The sequence below is a fragment of the Candoia aspera genome, chromosome 4 (assembly GCF_035149785.1).
Source record: "Candoia aspera isolate rCanAsp1 chromosome 4, rCanAsp1.hap2, whole genome shotgun sequence".
NCBI lineage: Eukaryota > Metazoa > Chordata > Lepidosauria > Squamata > Boidae > Candoia > Candoia aspera.
Window position 1 is genome coordinate 76,516,687 of NC_086156.1, and position 17,927 is coordinate 76,534,613.

The 17,927-nt window shown below is 41.4% G+C and overlaps 1 protein-coding gene across 1 annotated transcript; it reads right to left on the reverse strand.

Moving 5' to 3' along the window:
• Nucleotides 1-211: 211 nt before the first annotated feature.
• MIEN1 (migration and invasion enhancer 1) lies at nt 212-6,782 on the reverse strand. The gene is made up of 4 exons (XM_063300648.1): nt 6,583-6,782; nt 4,387-4,484; nt 2,770-2,846; nt 212-1,603 (listed from the first exon to the last, which is right to left on the reverse strand). The coding sequence occupies exons 1-4, from the start codon at nt 6,660-6,662 to the stop codon at nt 1,520-1,522; spliced, it is 339 nt and encodes a 112-aa protein (XP_063156718.1). The 5' UTR covers nt 6,663-6,782; the 3' UTR covers nt 212-1,519.
• Nucleotides 6,783-17,927: the final 11,145 nt, after the last annotated feature.

Genomic DNA, 17,927 nt, shown 5'->3' on the forward strand with positions numbered 1-17,927 from the left:
TCTTGAGACAAAACAGATACATCATAATAGAGTGAAGATGTCAGGAAAGTTAAAACTAAATGCAACTGTATGTTACTCCATTTCTACAAAATAAGTGGTACAACATGCAGTTACTGAGTTGATAGCTTTTCTCACTCCTAATTTCAATGTTTGCCACATGTACTGATGAGAATACTTAGTACCACAATAAGGCCAAGTCATGAAATCTGTATTACTAGTATGACAGATGTAGATCTGCTATTTAATCAACAGAAGGTAATTTGCAAGAAAACTTCAAATTGGACATATACACACTCTGATCCAAATAGTATCCTTAAAGTCTCACTGATTGCAATGGGAGAATTACACTTGTAGCTTACTCTTGAAATAACTGGACCATGAAAATGCTTATTTTGGGGCTGAAAAATTCAGAAAGTTTAGTTATTAAAAATGCAATTGAGCTGCAAATATAAGTCACCCATAAAATAACTTTGAAGTGGCCTACTCTGAGTCACTTTAGATTTCATACTTGGTCTCAGAAAAAGTAAAACTAGTCCAGTATGGAAGTATGGAAGAATTATTTTCTTTGCCAGCAAATCATGTCTAGTTTGGGGATACCTTAGTAGGATGATCATTTGAAAGGTCCAGCCACTATTTGGCTCAAGCCCTACATTGCAAAAGTCCATAGTAGGATAGAAAACAGATGAGCCTCCAAGTGTTCCCCTCCTGCGTGTAGTAACACTGTCCTGGTTATCTAGACAGAATTTAACAATAAAATTAGGGAACACTTAAACTAAGGCAAATCTCTGCTTCTGGCAATGGAGTGGAACGGCAGCAGCACTGTTGTGATTAATTCTCATTCCTGTAGTGTGACCTGCAAGAGGTTTTTCATTCTGAAGCCTTCCTTTAGGAACACTGATCCCCAGGATGTTTCTTGAAATAACTGGTCCTTGAAAACTTGCTCTGCAGCATCAATTGGATCTAGACAGGAGCGCTGGGTAGAGTTCTTGTTAAGCTTTACTCTAGTCCTGCAGACCTCATAGTGAAGTCAGGTTGTGACACCAGCTCATTCTGACTGCTGGTGAAGAAGTATGTGGGAAAAGGAGCAGGGGAATGGCTAAAATTCAAAGCTGAGGCTCTGAAGGCAGAGAAGCCAAAAGATCTTAACTCTGAAAAGAGCACGGGTGAAATATGACATTTCACTCCTGCCCATTCAGATGAAGTCAAAAGAAATACAACAGGTTAAGACAAAATCCACACTGGTGTCTCAAAATAAGAAAAAGGAATTCCAAGGTAAATTCTCCTCAAGAGAAAGGTTGCTTTATTTAACAAGCCCTGTTAACCCAACCTCCCCAATATGGCTTAAGTTCTTGCTTATTTTACTAGTTTGCAAACAACCCAAATTACTTTAATGTCTGTCCTGTCCTGACATTTACCTAGCAATGGAATTAAAATCAGAATCACAAGTTGGAAGCAAAGGTGGCAAGGATTCAGGGAGGTTGGGCAAGTAGAGAATACAGAATAAATGGAGAAAGGCACACTAAAGAATGACACAAGGTGGCCGGCTCTTGGTGATTTTCTCAAGTGGCTCTCCATTGCTTGCCCTCCGAATGGCTTCAATGAGCTAGAGGGACAAAAAGGAAAAAACAAGCTCTGTTATTTTTTTTCCCAATTCTGGAAGACTTATCTTTGTTCCTGAGTGAATGAGGCTTAACTATCAAAACACTCTCTGAAGATATTGGGCAAAATAATCTTTTCTTCAAGAAATGCCAGGAGTATATCAAAGTGTTTTACTATATAAATAGCAAAATCAAGGAGGGAAAAAAATTCTCCTGTACAGTTTCTTTCTCCATGGACCTTGAAAATGAAGCACGTCTGAAAATGTCTGAATACATTTTCACTCTTATAATGGGACTTCCCTCCTCCCTGAAGTGCCCCCCTCCCATCTGCTCTACAGGATTCCCATCTCTTTGGAACAGGTTTGAAGGAAATGGAGGAGAGAGGGCATAATTTTTTCTATCACATCCACAACAGCTATTCCATCCATGGGAGAGGATAACTAGATCTAACCCTACAACAGTATGCTTTAGGAGGAGGTGAGCTACACTATTAAAATGGTGGTCCCACTTTACCTGGGTGAGACCATGAATTAAGAACACATTTTTAAAATACAATTTTACTCCTGGCATGCCTGCACAATATTTTTAAGATAATATCAAGGATGACTGTATAGGTAGTCCTCAACTTACAACCATTCGTTTAACGACAGTATTTGCACTTATGACTATCGTACCATCCCCCTGCGGTCACATGATTGCAATTTGGGTGCTTGGCCACCAGCTCACATTTATGACTGGTTGCAGTGTCCAATCACATGACTGCGATTTGTGACCTTTTTTGCTGGTTTCCAGCAAAAAAAGTCCATTGGAGAACCTGGATTTGCTTAATGACTGCAGTGATTTGCTTAACAGCCATCATAAAAATGGTCGTAAAATTGGGTCTGGTCATGCGGTGAGTCAACTTACGACCTCACCAATTTACGACAGAAATTCAGGTCCCAATTGTGCTCATAAGCTGAGGACTACCTGTAGCTTCTAAAGCAAAGGTCAGCACCATTTTCAGCATCGAAGCATTCGCCTATTTTTTTTAACTAAAACTAGTTAAATACCTGCAATATAGTAGGTCTGAAACCTTGCATGTGAACATCAAAATCCAACTGTTACCTTAGACATTTAAGCTTTCTTCCAAAACAACTGATTCAAGGAACAGCAGGGAAAAATAAGAACTCACGTCTTTCTCATAAGGGAATCCTCCATTCTCAAGTTTGGAGAAGATCAGTTGTCCATTTATTTCTATTTCAAAGGCACCTATAAAAAAAGATGATGCATCATGATGAGTTCTGTTCATATTATTCCCACACAGACTCACTACCACTCTTTGTGTCACCTTTCTCAACATCAACACCAGCAGGGACAGCAAGATTTCACAAAGCAGCTGTTTCAACCTTCAAACTATGTGCACATCCCTACTCAGATGTGGGCAGTCCATGTGAAAGTCCACACATGAGAAGACAACTCACTTCCTTGCAGCATGATTCTTTGCTGGAGGGAATGTTGAGAATAAAGCTCAACATTCCATCAGCAGCTGGAGAGAAAGCTGGAGGTGGTTTCTTAGAATATGGAGTTCTTTAGTCATTCACCAGGTATTTCTTAGTAAGATTAGCAATGACAGGAAGAGCGGAAAGTTATTTGAACAGCAGATTGGTCACTACCACTGAGCACTCAGACAAGTGCTAAATGAGAGGGACATGTCCAGATACAGGTTGATTAGTGAAACTGAATAACATCTTGCCAAAATTTTATATGAACTTAATTACATCCAAGAACACTTCTTCCATACCTCCTAATCATCTATAACGAACAGAGGATCCAGAGATACACAAGGGCTCTGGGATAGGCAAGCCTGGGTAGAAAAGTCTTCCTCAAAATAGAAATTTTGACCGTTATAGACAAATGACAAATTTAATCAAAATGCAACCTATTGCTTCCAATAATAGAATCCCAACAGTACTAATAGAAAAAAATGTTTCTATGGCATTAGCATGTTTGATACTTTTGCCATCAATGTAGTTTTTTTTCTTTTAATGCCAAGGGCCACATTTCCTTAAGAGAGATCATTTGGGGACAACAGGAATACACTAATGGGTGGTTGGCCAAAGCTGTAGGGGACCTCCCAGTTTCTTTTTCTCATCCCCTTCTGCAAACTGGAATTTTTCCTTATCCTTAATTATTATTGCATATACTTGCATATAAGCCCATCCACAGATAAGCAGACCCTCAATTTTTTAAGCAAAATACCATGAAAAATGCACCGGCCATGGATAAGCCAACCCTCGAAATTTTGGTATATTTTAATTTTCACAATTGGCTTATTCACAAGAGGTAAATATATATGGGTACTTGAAAAAAAGATGGGGGGAAAACCTACCATATATACTTGTGGATAAGCCCACCCATGGATGAGCTGAACCCAATTTTGGGGATGTATTTTGGCACCTAAAATTCTCAGCTTATCCATGAGTATATACAGTACATTAGAGATTTCATGGGTGACCTAGCACACAGGGACAAGACAGTTATTCTTCCTTTCCCTGCTACCTTCAATTCTTTCTTCCTCTTCCTACTTTAATTTACATGAACTTTTTCCCCCTAAACTCCTAGGGATAATCATAGACTAACTCCAAAATTCCAAGGGGTGCAGCCAGCCCATAGACTGGTGGTTCTCTAATGTGCATGTTTATAATGTAAATGTTAACTTCATAGATGTAGTAAGTATGTTCATTCCATCATACCACAAATGAGATCTTGCTAGTTGCTGCTGCATATTGGCATGAAAGTTAAATTATACCTGTGCCCCCAAGACGGGATTCAATCTCCACATCAGGGTATTCTTCTTTCACAGCACTTGCCAGCTCCAGGTAGGCAGATTCAAAGCCACAGGGCTTGCTGAGAAGTAAAATTCGGTGACAGTGTCAAAGTTAAGTTGAAGATAGAATAATCTAAGAACTGAGTAAAGTGACTGCTGGATGGAGGCAATAAAACATTTAATTTTTATATGTGACCATCTGCTTATTACTTTGAAGACAGCACTAAAAGAATGCCGTGGTTCACATGAGATTGACCTCTAAATAATTCACAAAGTTTATGTGTATCATTTGTGCATCACCTTTCTATGGAATGAGGGACTGCATTCAAACAGCAAATATTTAAAAAAATCACTACATAAAATATAAGGTCAAGCTATTGTTTTGTTTTATTTATTTATTTATCTATCAAATTTTTATCACCGCCCATCTCCCCCCACAAGGAGGGACTCTGGGCAGTTTACAACAAAACAAAATTTAAAATTCAATGTCCATATAAATACAATGAATATAAATATATAAATATAAATAGACAATAAAATATAATATGTAATAGAATCCTGATGGCTAAGATTGTATCTCAGTCCGTGAGTGTAAAAGGCCCTTCTAGGGCGCTAACCATCCCCATGAATGTCTGTTCCCCTTCCCGCTCCATGCCTGATGAGAAAACCAGGTTTTTAGTTCCTTACGAAAGTTCAGGAGCGAGGGGGCTTGTCTCACCTCTGGGGGAAGGATGTTCCAAAGGGCGGGAGCTACTGTAGAGAAGGCTCGCTTCCTAGACCCCACCAGATGGAACTCTTTTACAGATGGGGTCCATAACATGCCCTCTCTGCATGACTGGGCGGGACGGGCCAATGTGATGGGGATGAGACAGTCCCTCAAGTAACCTGGCCCCATGCCATGTAGGGCTTTAAAGGTGATGGCCAACACCTTAAATTGGACCTGGAAGCAAACTGGGAGCCAGTGCAGCTCACATAGCAAAGGTGTTACATGTGCCGACCTTGGGGTACCTAAAACTGCCTGCGCGGCTGCGTTCTGGACCAGTTGTAGCTTCCGTATATTCTTCAAGGGTAGCCCCATGTAGAGCACATTACAGTAGTCTATATGAGAGATGACCAGGGCATGAGTGACCGAAGAGCCTCTCAGTCCAGGAAAGGGTGTAACTGGCGCACAACCAGAAGTTGAGCAAAGGCCCTCCTGGCCACGACTGCCACCTGCTCTTTGCGCAGGAATCGTGAGTCCAAGACCACCCCCAGATTACGCACCGGGTCTGTCTGGGGCAGTGTAACCCCATCCAAGACCAAAGATGACAATTTCCCAGATACCGAGGAGCCATTAACCCACAGCCACTCTGTCTTACCAGGGTTCAGCTGAAGCCTGTTGTTCCCCATCCAGGCCCCCACAGCCCCCAGGCACCTGGAGAGGGTGGTCATGGCATCACTTACTTCACCCAGGATGGAGATGTATACTTGAGTATCATCAGCATTCTGATGATACCTCATCCCTTGGTGATGGATGATCTCACCCTGTGGTTTCATGTAGATGTTAAAAAGGAGCAGATAGAATACAGAGTCCTGCGGCACCTCACAGGGCTGTGTGAGCTTCTGTCATTAAACTCTGACCCATGCCAGACTCCTCAAGCTACTTGCAGCTCTAGCTTCTGAGCTTGATAAAATTTAGACCAAGTAAATCCGGCGTGAGCAAATATTTTCTCAACTTCAAGGTCCCGGGGAGGGGGGCAAAGTAAATCTGTTATTTGCCCTTAAAGTGAGATTTGGTTTGTGAGCTGCATGGGGAGGGATGGTATTCTGTTCGTGATACTCTGTAAAATACAACATATGGTACCATAAACCAGTGTTTCTCAACCTTAATAACTTTAAGATGCGCGGACTTGGAATTCTGGGAGTTGAAGTCCACACGTCTTAAAGTTGCTGAGGTTGATAAATGCTGCCATAAACTAACAGTGCTGGTCCAAGAGCAAACTCAGAAAATGAAAATACAGACACGGGGGAAAGAAAACACAATTGGCTGCATCAAGTAGCTAAAACGGAATCGGACGGGCTAAGAAAAAGGATGAGAAAAACAGCGCTCAATCTCGGCCTCTATGGATGGGCGGGACTACCTTCTGCGGAGGCGTGGCCACCCCGCACAGGCACCTCCCTCCAGCCTCTTTCCCTCACCAGTATTCCACGACGATGTGGACCCCTCTTCCGGTAGCGGGCGGGGCCTCCGCAGCCGGCTCCCCTGACCCGTCGCTCATCGTACCAACTCCCAGTGAGTTCGCGGACCCCTCCTTGAGCCTTCTTGTCTCAGCCGGGCCGCAGCTTCAAAAACCAGAGCTGACTTCCTGTGGTTGCTACCTCATCACAGGCGAGAAAAGTTACTTCCGGCTTCAGCCCTTGGCGGGAACAGAGAACTATGCTGGCTTTTAGCGACCTTGTCGGGTCACGTGAAGCAGGCCGCTAACCGTTCTTTCGTTTCCTCCAATCTCGGATTCCAGTATTTCGACCTCACCGCCGAGGGTTTGGGCGACCTCTGCTGATCGTTAGCATCAAGTGCAGACCCTGTAGTCAGCTGTAGTCCCGCCCTCCAATTCTCCAGGTCGCTACCATGAAAATGCCGGAAGGGAGCAGTTCGCTTCCTTTCTGATGGTTTCCCTCGTGCGGTTGCTTCGATTCAGGCTTAGAGTCTTGTGGCAAGCCGGCCATTCTCTCTATTGTGGACGTGCTGAATGTTTGCTGCCAAAGAGCCCTTCCTCTCAAATACCCCTCAGGCACTGTCTGCCCACAAGCTAACGTGCCTTGCCGTGGGAAAATGCATAAGCCAAGAAGGCATCTTTAATGACGTGGCTATTCTCGACAAGGGTCGGATCTGTTTCTACTTGGATGGGAGACCTCTAGAGAATCCCAGACGTAGCAGTTGGATTGGGAGGAAGGAAAAGTACCCAGGAAGGAGGCAATAGCAGACCATTACGTGGGTGTGTCCACAAAATGATAAACATTTCAGTTTGTACTGCAGAAACTGACTTTCAGGAGACCCCTCCCCCAAGCAGCTTTTTCAGACATAGTGCCCTCCAGTTATGTTAGACCAGTGTTTCTGAAACTTTTTTCTCTCAAGGCCCCTTCCCATTTTAGAAATTATGGAGGACCACAAAAAAGCTTTTGTTTGTATGGGTTATATTTATTTTTTTTACCATATTAAAAATTAAAATGGACACATTTGCTGCTGTGACCGCTTCTCACAATTGTTTGATGGGATTTTAATATTGTATTATTTTTCAACATAGGCTGGCAAATGTTGATTTCGTGGATCCCTGAGGGAGCCTCAGGGGTCCTAGGACCACATTTTAAGAAACACTGCTAGTTAGTATAGACATTTACATAGCCATTATGCTATCCCTTTTGGGGTAAACAATGATAGGCAAAGTTCAGCAGAAGAGTGAGGGGCAATGGACAAAATAAATTAACTAAGGTTGTATCCGTGCTCCTAACTCTTCCATAAAATCTATATACTTTGAAAATCATTCCCATTCATTCCTGGGTCTCTGAATAGCCCAGTCACATTTTTTGTATTCTCATCTTGTTCCCTCCCATCTTTCCATTTCATCCAAGTTTTTCGCTCCAGTCCCATTCATTTAGAAGATTGCACAAACAAAATACATTTCTTGTTCTTTCATTACTATCCATTGGAGCATATAATGCAATTATCACCAACCTACAAATGTCAACTTTTGTAGCACACTTCCCCATAGCCATGTTAACATGTACTCTTCCCATCCTTGAACAATTGTCCCTAATTTTGAAAGCATTGATATTCAAGGACATCAGTGTTCCCCTGTCAAAAAGAAACATAAAGGCTATCCAGGCCAGGTTTCCAGTTTTTCTTGCAGCCAAAGACAAAATGGTTACAGGTAGCAATGCCCAGTAACTGCATAGACTTACTCACAGAAGACCTATGGAGACAAATATGAAGTAGCAGATTCCTGCCATGTGCCCCTAGCTACACTAATCCAGTTTAACTGGAGGATGCCAGATTGGGTAAGGCCAGATAATGGCTTTTTCCACCAAAAGCCCAAATACCCCATCTTCCTCTCCAAGGTCTCTTCCCCACATCAACTTTAGTTTCTTTTACTTCGTCACCAGAACCAACCCCACTTGGCCATTTCTCAGGACAGTGGAATACATCAGAAACTTTCTATGAAGTCCTAATTCTTGCCACCTCCTCTCTGCTTGGATCTCAACTGAATATTCTTTCTGTTCTGGAAATATGCACACTTTCATTTCATTTCAGTTTTACTACCACAGGCAGACACCAAGACTTCTTTCCTCTACTGTAATGCTTAGACAGTATCTGCTGTTGTGCTGCTAAGCTTTCAATACTTTTTATTTCATTATTTTATTTAAGTTTTATATGGCCACCCATCTTGTGGCACACAATTCTGGGTAGCTAACAAAAGGGATAAAAATGCAAACAATAAAAAAATTAAAAAATCAAGAAAAACCAAGTGCCAAATCCATAACCTGCATCCATTCATCTATGCAATCTTGAGGCACCTACTATGCAGAGGCCTTTTACAATTCTCAAAGTATTTTGGATTTTCAGCTCCTGTTATCCCCCTGTTATGCTGAAATTAAAGGTATTTTTAGATTACCAGATTGGGGAAAGCCAATACACAAATTTGATTGGAGTAAGTCCAATTGACTTACTTTGAGTAGCATATACTGCACATAGGATTTTTCTTTTAGTGTTCATGTAATTACTTAAGCATAATCTTCACTGAATGCAGTATGGTTCATTTCTAAATAAATCTCTTAGTTTCCACAACACAATTAAATACATTACTATTGTTTTCTGTACCATTTTCTTCATTTGTACAATACAACTAACCAAATGTTGGGTTTGGACAACATGCTAAACTGCCAAAAACTAACCAAGGTTAAAATTAACAAAGCGAATACATTGCGTAAATGTGGTTTCTGTGTCTGAATTTTATTTCTGTTGGAAGTCCTGGCAAATGCAGCATGCCTCATTAACATGTAAATTAAATTTTTGAACAGCTTAAAGTCTGAGTTTGCAAGGAAGTCCTTTCTTCCTTCCCTGCCCCCCCCCCTTTAATCTGTTATCAGCTAGACTTGGCCTGGCCTGCCTTTGTTTCCAGAAAGCCAGAAATAGCTTGACACTATGTGGCATTTGAGTCACTCAGTATCTCCAGATGACTTCTGCAGCTCCATAAGGAGATCCAGACAGTTTCCACTGCACAAAGTACTGCAACCATCAATCTCTTCTTGATGGTCCTTCAGGTCAAGTTTGCGTAACAAGGAGCAGATCTGGAGGACACATGCAAGTCGAAAGATGAGTGGTACAGAGTGATTGTGATGGATGAATCCTCTAGTTGTCACCATTTCAAACATCTAGTTCTGTCATCTTAGCTGAGTGTGCAGCATATGGGATATAAGCAGACCAGGAAAAGGGGGAGGTGAAAAGGTGAAGGGGAGGCCTGGAAATAGCTTTCTATGCAGCAGTGGGCTGAGTCACTGAATAAGGTGAAAACCGGCGATGGTGATTTTGATCCGGCCAATGGGTACAGTTAGTAAAAGAAGGCAATCTGGGGGCTTTTGGTTTTGGACTACAGCATGCAAGAAACCCACAGTTTGCATCGGAGAAGAGTTATGGGAGTGGTCTTCTGCACATGTCTGCAAAAGCGTGCCTCTCCAGGCAAGACATCCCTGTGCCCTGAGCAAAAGAAAAGCCGAAGCTTTGCACCCTGCTACAAGGTACTCTCTGGGGGCTACTGGCTAATGTCTTAAAGCATACAGTACCATACAGAACTAGGCCTGGAAGTTTATGCCTTCCCACCCAGATGCCTTATCTTCTGGTCTGTACTGTCTCTGTGTGTGTGGTGATAGTAATAAAACGTTGTTGTCTGTGATTACTAACGTTTATACTTCCTCCCCCGCCCCCAGCTATAATGTTCTCTATAGGCATTAGTTTCTATTTTAACATTGAGAAATCTTGCACTCAGCTGTTAAGTAAAGTAAGGAAAGATCTCTTCCTGAGACCATGCAGAGACACTGACAGGGTAAGTTATACTGGCCTGATATTTATGTGCCTATTCAGGTGTATTTATTAAAGTGTATGAACAAACACCTGCTTATATAAGTATTTAGCGATTGTAGTGCAGGTTGGAGAATGGCTAGATGTATTTGTGCAAATGAATGCATGTGTAAATGATTAAGGTGATGCTGACTGAACCTGTTTCTTCATATTTGTGCACATCGCTATAACTTCACTATTTCCTAGCTGGAGAGAAGTAATAGGTATAATATACATGAGAGTCATTTAAGAAGAGTTTGGCTTTCTTCCATGTCCCTTTCTCCAAATCCATCAAAATGTAGGCTCCTGAATTTATTAGTCATCATTTATTATGCTTCCAAGATGTCTATTTAGTGATAGGAAAAATAACATAAATACCTGCTCAGTTATGATATGTGGATGTGTGTGTGTACTTGTTAAAGCTTATATGGGGAAGTTGAGGACGCTGGACTACACACGACCCCAAGGCTCTTTTCAATGGCTGCTAAAGTCAACTCCTATTGCAACAGTTGAAAATTAGCAGAACAGTTTTACTATTTTGAGAGGAAAACTTATGAATGCCATAAAATAAGTTTGGATTTTAAAACAATACCAATATACCCTCCCAAACAAAACAAGAAAAGAGAACCTCTTTTTCTGATATAACACAGTCCCATTCACAGTGTCATCTCCCTGACTACAACAGCCGTTGGCTTCTCGAAAAATGTTAAATGTAGCCTCTGGACACACCAAAAATTACCCATTCCTGTATTAAAGCCACCTTACCTGAACATTTCAACTGTGTATTTTTGAAGCTGGCTGATATAACATCTGATCAGCATCTGTGCCAGGAGAACCAGGTTGGTTGCCATTTCTGTTTCAGTAAAAGCTATGAGGATTGCAAAATGAAAATGTTGCAAAACAGCAACAGGCAGAATTTTCCTCTTTTTCATTTTTAATTTCTGCCTGGCTTGGAGTAGTATACTGTAGGAGCATTCTATCAGAAAAAAACTAAGCGGATCTAGCATAAGTAGATAAAGCAGCACCACATACAACCAAAAAGATAATAACAACAACAATAGGAAGGTTTGCTCTCCACTATGCCTATGCTAGCTACTTTAATACATATTCTTCCCTAGGTAGGTGACTACCTTTAAAGACAATCCAGAAAAATCAGCTGGTGGGAAATTCTACTCCCCAAATGCATGGGGGTTTTAGGGGGTTTGATAATATCACTAGCAGTTTTAGATCAGCTATGTAGATTTTTATTTCCAGACTCAATTAATGTTCTAATAATGATAAAGCTAAAGTCTCTTTTAAGTCTTGTACGCAAAGAGGAGAGAAGCATTTCTTAAGTCCTGGGAAAGGAGATACTGTAGTATTAAGAAGAGACTCAGGCTGACTCCTCCCAGGGTATAATACCCACAGGGGTATAAGAGGGAGGGGAGGAGAAGCACAGTCAAGCTTGTAATTATTCTGTTATTACTGTATGGTCTATATCAGTGTTTCTCAACCTTGGCAACTTTAAGATGTGTGGACTTCAGCTCCCAGAATTCTGGGAGTTGAAGTCCATACTTCAACTATGGTCTATCTCAATAAAGCTTAGTTCTGGTTTTCCTGTGGAGAGTGTTTCATGATCCAGTCTACCTCGAAGGGCCGGCAGGCATAACCCTTCCCAGGCAGACAATCTAGGGTGCCTTGGGGGTGAACCTGTGGGGATGGTACCAGGACAGTGACCTACTCAGCTCTGACTGGCCTGGCATGTCTGCTGCAGAAACAACCCTCCCACTCCAGCCTCCGGGCACAGTGCCTCCATGGCCATTTTGGCTGAGACACTTGCTCTGTCTTTGCCCTGGAACAGTGAACTCTTGGGAGATCAATAGAACTGGCCACCAGGAATCTTGCTGTTGGTATGCGGGGATGTTATACACATGTCTGGGGGCATGCTGGGAAATTTTAAAGTAGGGGAAGCAGGTGGGACACACACACACATACACACACACACATACAGATGGAGGAGGGGGAGAGAAAAGAGGCTCTTTGCCTGACCAGAAAGGATCGGTGAGCAAAAGTGGCTTCAGAAAGAAAGAACCAGAACACTCTACTAGGATAGAGTTTAGTGATATATTTTAATTATTTTTTTATTTGTTATTGTTCTTTACCACTTTTCCTCTAAGTACTTCTAGTGCTGTGCCTTAAAAGTTGAAGTTGTAATGATATTAAATAATACACGGTGGACCTCTGGGTTCTTTTGTGTATTACAGAAAAATTAAGCCTTGGCTCTGGCAGTGCAGAAGGAGGTAGGCTATTCCTCAGCAGGTTTTCTGATTGAGGTTCCCAGATTACTACTAATTGAAAATTTCGATGTCAGACATGGGAATTGCAATGACGCAGCAATTCAGCATGCCAGAGGTCTTTTCAGCTGTTTGGGCCTTGTAACTATAATCAGATTTTATGGGTCATCTGTCATACTACTAAGTGCCTCTCTCTACTCACTGATTTTGAAGTGTTTACTCTCAGGAAAGTGAGGATAAAAACCACATTCTAGGCAAAATCACACTCCCCGTCACTCATCCCAGCAGTGCATTGTTCCCCCCCTTAAGCCATTTTGGGAACATTGCATATTCTCCTGGCCTTTGCTTCTGCTGCTTGGACAGAGTTCCTGGAAGAGAGGTTCCCTATTCCTGGAAATGTCATGTAACCTCAACCCCCCACTCTTTGTAACATAATAGCCAAAGCAGAGTTTAAAATGGTTAATTTCTGTGAGAGAGCGAGCGCAAAAGGAGTAAAGTGATGAATTATCCCTTTGCTTGATGCTGTCTTGCTTGATTCCTGTTTCCAAAGAGCTTTGAAAAGCATTTTAAAAAAATCAATTCTGCTTCTCTTAGATTGGAATTTGGGAGAACAAGGATTTAGGAGAACAAGCTGTGATACAATTTTAAAGCAAGCTGTTGATCAAGGAAACAGGGACCACGCAAGACAGCATCAAGCAAAGGGATAACTCATCACTTTACTCCTTCATTGCTGGGCATTTTGGGAACTATATTCCTAACACATCTGGAGGACCCAGGCTGGGGAAAGCTGGCTGAAGCAACCTCAGTCCAGCGTAGACGGTCTGAAGAATCAGCTCAGCATTCACAAATCCATACCAGCCTGCCAGCTAGCTATGGATGTTTCCAGGTCTAGTATTAAAGATGTAAAAGTATTATTCCCTTCCTGTATATCTAGGGAGGTTTTTGCTCTAAAAGCTAATGGCAGAAAGTACTATTATAACATTAAAAGTGCACGCTTCTGGCAATAGATAGAGTATTGGATTAGAAGCTGAGCAAATCTTTGAGGCAGGAGACTGTTCAGTCCTTAGCCTCTCTGGTTAAAAGAATCTCAGGAAATAAGGCAGGGATTGGCTACTGCCAGAGATTCTGGAGATGGGCTACCTAGCAAGCTACCTAGCAGTAGCTCTGGGTTGGAAGGACTAAAGGTTTGGCTCTTTAAAAGGTAGTTTTGTATCAGTATTTTCAACCTTGGCAACTTTAAGAAGTGTGGACCTCAACTCCCAGAATTCTCCAGCCAGCATGCTAGCTGGGGAATTTTGGGAGTTGAGGTCCACATTTTAAAATTGCCAAGGCTGAAAAACACTGTTTTATATGAACTGATTTTTGCTATGGTGATGTTTTATTTATTAGTAAATACCTGTCAAACGTCTCCCCACCCATCCCCATCTGGAATAGTTTGCTACTAGTTTTTCTACTAGTTATCCCTGTTCAGGCGATAAGTTCATCTGTAGGCTCAGTACGCCAGGGGCGGTAAGCCATTTCTTGCCCTCTTCAAGGCCTGCTGGGTATGTTAATGAACCACCCGTCACAGATGGGTACAGCATATTCTGGTTCATATGGAAGGCTTCATGTGTGTATAAAATCTCCCACTACAAACAATTGTGCTGGACCTGTGGAAGACCAGCTGTTCACTGATGTCACAGAGGGGAGGAGATGCTCCCTATGGTTTGTGTGTTCAGTTTTAGATACCGTTCTGTACGAATGTATCACCATTTGTATCAGAGAAATAAAAATTGCATGGGAATGGGGAGGAAGAAAATTGAATGGGCCACCTCCACTGTGAAAAAGTGGAGTCAACTGAAGGAGAATGCAGGACTGAGAACTTACAGCTGTCCAAGTATTGTTACAACTTCTTGTATCCTTGATCAATGGTCATGTTAGCTGCAGCTGAGGTTGCTGAGGCTGTTGTATTTTGGCATTGTATGAAGGGCCATAAGCTCCCTCCTCCGATTCAGGACTTCTGGTTTGGTTGTAGTAAACTTGTGGCATCTGTGCACAACTTCATCATGACCAAGGGATAAATATTTAACACATCATAAGTTAATTGTTGATGAAATTTCAAAGAGTGGATAATGGTGTTTTTTTTTAAAAAAAAGAGGTCTATACAGTTAGTCCTTGCTTAACATCCATTTGTTCAGCAACTGTTTGAAGTTATGATGGCACTGAATGGACTTACGACCAGTCCTCGAAGTTCCAGCCATTGCAGCACCCCTGTGGCCACGTGAACAAAATTCGGGCCCACTCGGCCCACCTGCATTTACAACCGCCTTTTGGCTGCCTGCCTACCAGCTGTCCCCAGTGCCTGGCCCTGCCCACTGCCACCGTGCCTGCTGCACTGCATGCCACTACTGTACTGGCTGGGACCTTCTTTTGCTGCACATTCTTTCGTGCCAACACAGCTGGGGCTTCTCTTGTGTCCTGCCCAGGGCCTCTGCTCGAACTCCAGCCAGGGTCTCCGTGCCCTGTCCAGGACCTTCTTTCTGAAAGAAGCCCGGTGCATGAAAAAAGCCTGGCTGCACTGGAGTGAAAGAAGGACCCTTTGGTTATCCCTGTAATAAAGAACAAAGTCTGGATCAAAAACATTTTTAACCTCCAGCTCTAATTAAGTCATACAATTGCAACAGTCTTACAAAGAAGGCCTTATTATAAGGAAATTCACAGTCCAAAAGGTTGATTTTGGATGTTATTAAGGAAAGTGGAAAGGAAGAAAGACAGATCAGGCCCATATGGTGCAAGGCACTATGAAGCTGTCTCCGGGGTCACTGCTCAGGTTAATTAGTTGATGGGAAGGAGGTATTTGGCAAAATGTCATACATTTGCTTTTCCCGTGTCCCATTTATTACTTGCTCCATATTGTGCAGATGAAGAGATTTTTCATTTCAGACTGTTATAAATGACCAGAATGTATTTATTTAATTTCAGAAAATGTTCAAAGTTCTTTAGCTACCCCTCAAGCATTTTATTTTCCGAATATTGTAACATATTTATAATTGTGTTCTAGGATTAGATCCATCCCTCTCCTTTATTTTTCTGTTTTTATATGGCTCAGTGCTTCATAGATGGCATTACAGTCCTGATTAATAGACTTTGAGATCAGTGATTACTCAGAGACCCTACGATTCATGTCATACTCCATGTGCCTGAATGCAATGAAATTTCTCTCTCTCCAGTAAGAATATGGACAAAAGAAAGAAATCATCTGAGCCTAAAGCTAGCTGGCAGAAATTGCCAAGAAATTTTGGCTGGCACAACATGTCTTTCTTCAGGGATCTTCAGAGAGGAACAGCTGCTTTGGGAAGTGTTCTATGTATGTTTTTGCTGTCTGAGCTAATGTTCCATCTCTAGATATGTCTTGTGAAGCAAATGTCAGTGTGAAAATATGGCCCTATGTTTTCTATTCTTCGTAAAAAAAAAATTAATTGTTGAAACATTGGTCTACCAGTTTTATTTTGAGAAGATTGGCCTCTAAAGGTTCAGCGGTTGTCTTAAACCTCATTGTCCCTGCTTGTTCCTTCTTCAGGAGAATATGGAGCAAGCGGCATCAGGACTCCTGTTTATGGGATGGATCCACAAGGGATCAAGTTGCTTTGATGCCCAGAGGCCAGTGAAAAGTAAGAGACACTTACAATTCTTTTCCCAGACCCAAAACCAAGATCACACTATCCTGTTCCTTTAAGCTGACATGTAATTATGTAATATTTCTCAGATTTGGTACATAGCTGAGGATTAGATCAGGGCTAGACAGTCTGTTCTGGACCAATGGGCACTTTTGGAATTTTAGAAGCATGTTGTGGGCACTCTCAGAAAATGATTGCTATGAAAAGCTTGTCTCTTTACAAAATGGTAGCAATGGAAAGCGTGGCCAGTCATAAAGCATCCATTTTAAGAAGCAAACTACTAGGATTGCCTTTTACTGCCCATTTTACCTCTCCCCCATCCTGATGCTTAATACCATACCTGTTTAACATTTGAGTTTTATTTCTGTCAGGTGGGTACATTTTCAAAGAAAACACTGGACTGCAGTCACTCACCATTCCTATTTTCTAAGAATCCCTGTGAGATCTAAGGGGACTCTAGAAACAATCTTGTACATAAAAGTAATTTTTGGAGGGTGAAGTAAAGATTATTGTCAGTGGGGAAATGGACTGCCCACAAGTTTGACAGAACTGCATCAGTTAAAAAAAGCTTTATTGCAATTTTTAATAAACCAGAGTCAGAATTAAATGCGCAGCTCTCCAAAACACAACATTGTGAGATAAGTCAGGCTCCAAGCGAATGCTAAAGTGGTAAAATATGATTAGTAGATTTTTAAGAGTTTTAAACCCAAGAAAATTTGTAAGCAATTCAATGGGAAGTTGAAATATTTGTGGTTTTAAGTATTAACATTCTAAGAGTAGATATGCTTTGGCCTAAAAGAAGTATGTAAATACGTCAGTACTATACTATTTAATGAGATCAGAGACTTTGCTTCTGCTTGAATAAAATCTCTGATCTGTATGATCAAAAGGGAATTGCAAAAATATACATTCCCTTGTTTCCAGAGAAGGAAAGATTCTTTTGAAGACAGGGAAAAATAAAGGGAGTGATATTTGAGATATATAGTAATAATGAATTATGGAAACTAGACTCAGTGAAATAAAGGAAGATGTGTCTTAATCTCTGGCATAAATTAGGAAGCTAGTAGGAGTTTATACCTGCAACCCTAGAAAGCAGCAGGTTACTTATATGGATAAAGAGAAATCCTTAGTCGGTTTAACTATGTAAAATTTTGTTGCTTTTTATTATCTTTGGTTTCCTTTAGTATTTATGTGGTTTGGGTAACTTTAGATTCCAGATTTGACTGACTTATTAAAGTGGTATTGTTTCATTTTCTTCAATACATATTAATCCAATTCTGCTTAATTAGGAAGTTCTGTTCTCAAATTCTAACACAGCACAAATATAAACTACTAGCTGATGCTTAATTGAGAACTCCCCTAAATGGTTTTTGTCTGCCATTTAATTTCTTTCCTTCCACTCCCCCACCAGTATCCTCCCCTTTCACTACTAGTTTCTCTCCAGTACAAAATTCTAGGATTGAATTAATTAGCGGGGTACGACACTTGGTGTTTCAGTTCAAG

Excerpts from the sequence above, each read along its gene's own strand:
- MIEN1 (XM_063300648.1), bottom strand. The coding sequence starts at position 6,662 with ATGAGCGACGGGTCAGGGGAGCCGGCTGCGGAGGCCCCGCCCGCTACC. Across the intron at positions 2,847-4,386 it reads ATCCCGTCTTGGGGGCACAG|GTGCCTTTGAAATAGAAATA; the intron begins GTATAATTTAAC and ends CTTTTTTTATAG. Across the intron at positions 1,604-2,769 it reads GATTCCCTTATGAGAAAGAC|CTCATTGAAGCCATTCGGAG; the intron begins GTGAGTTCTTAT and ends TTGTCCCTCTAG.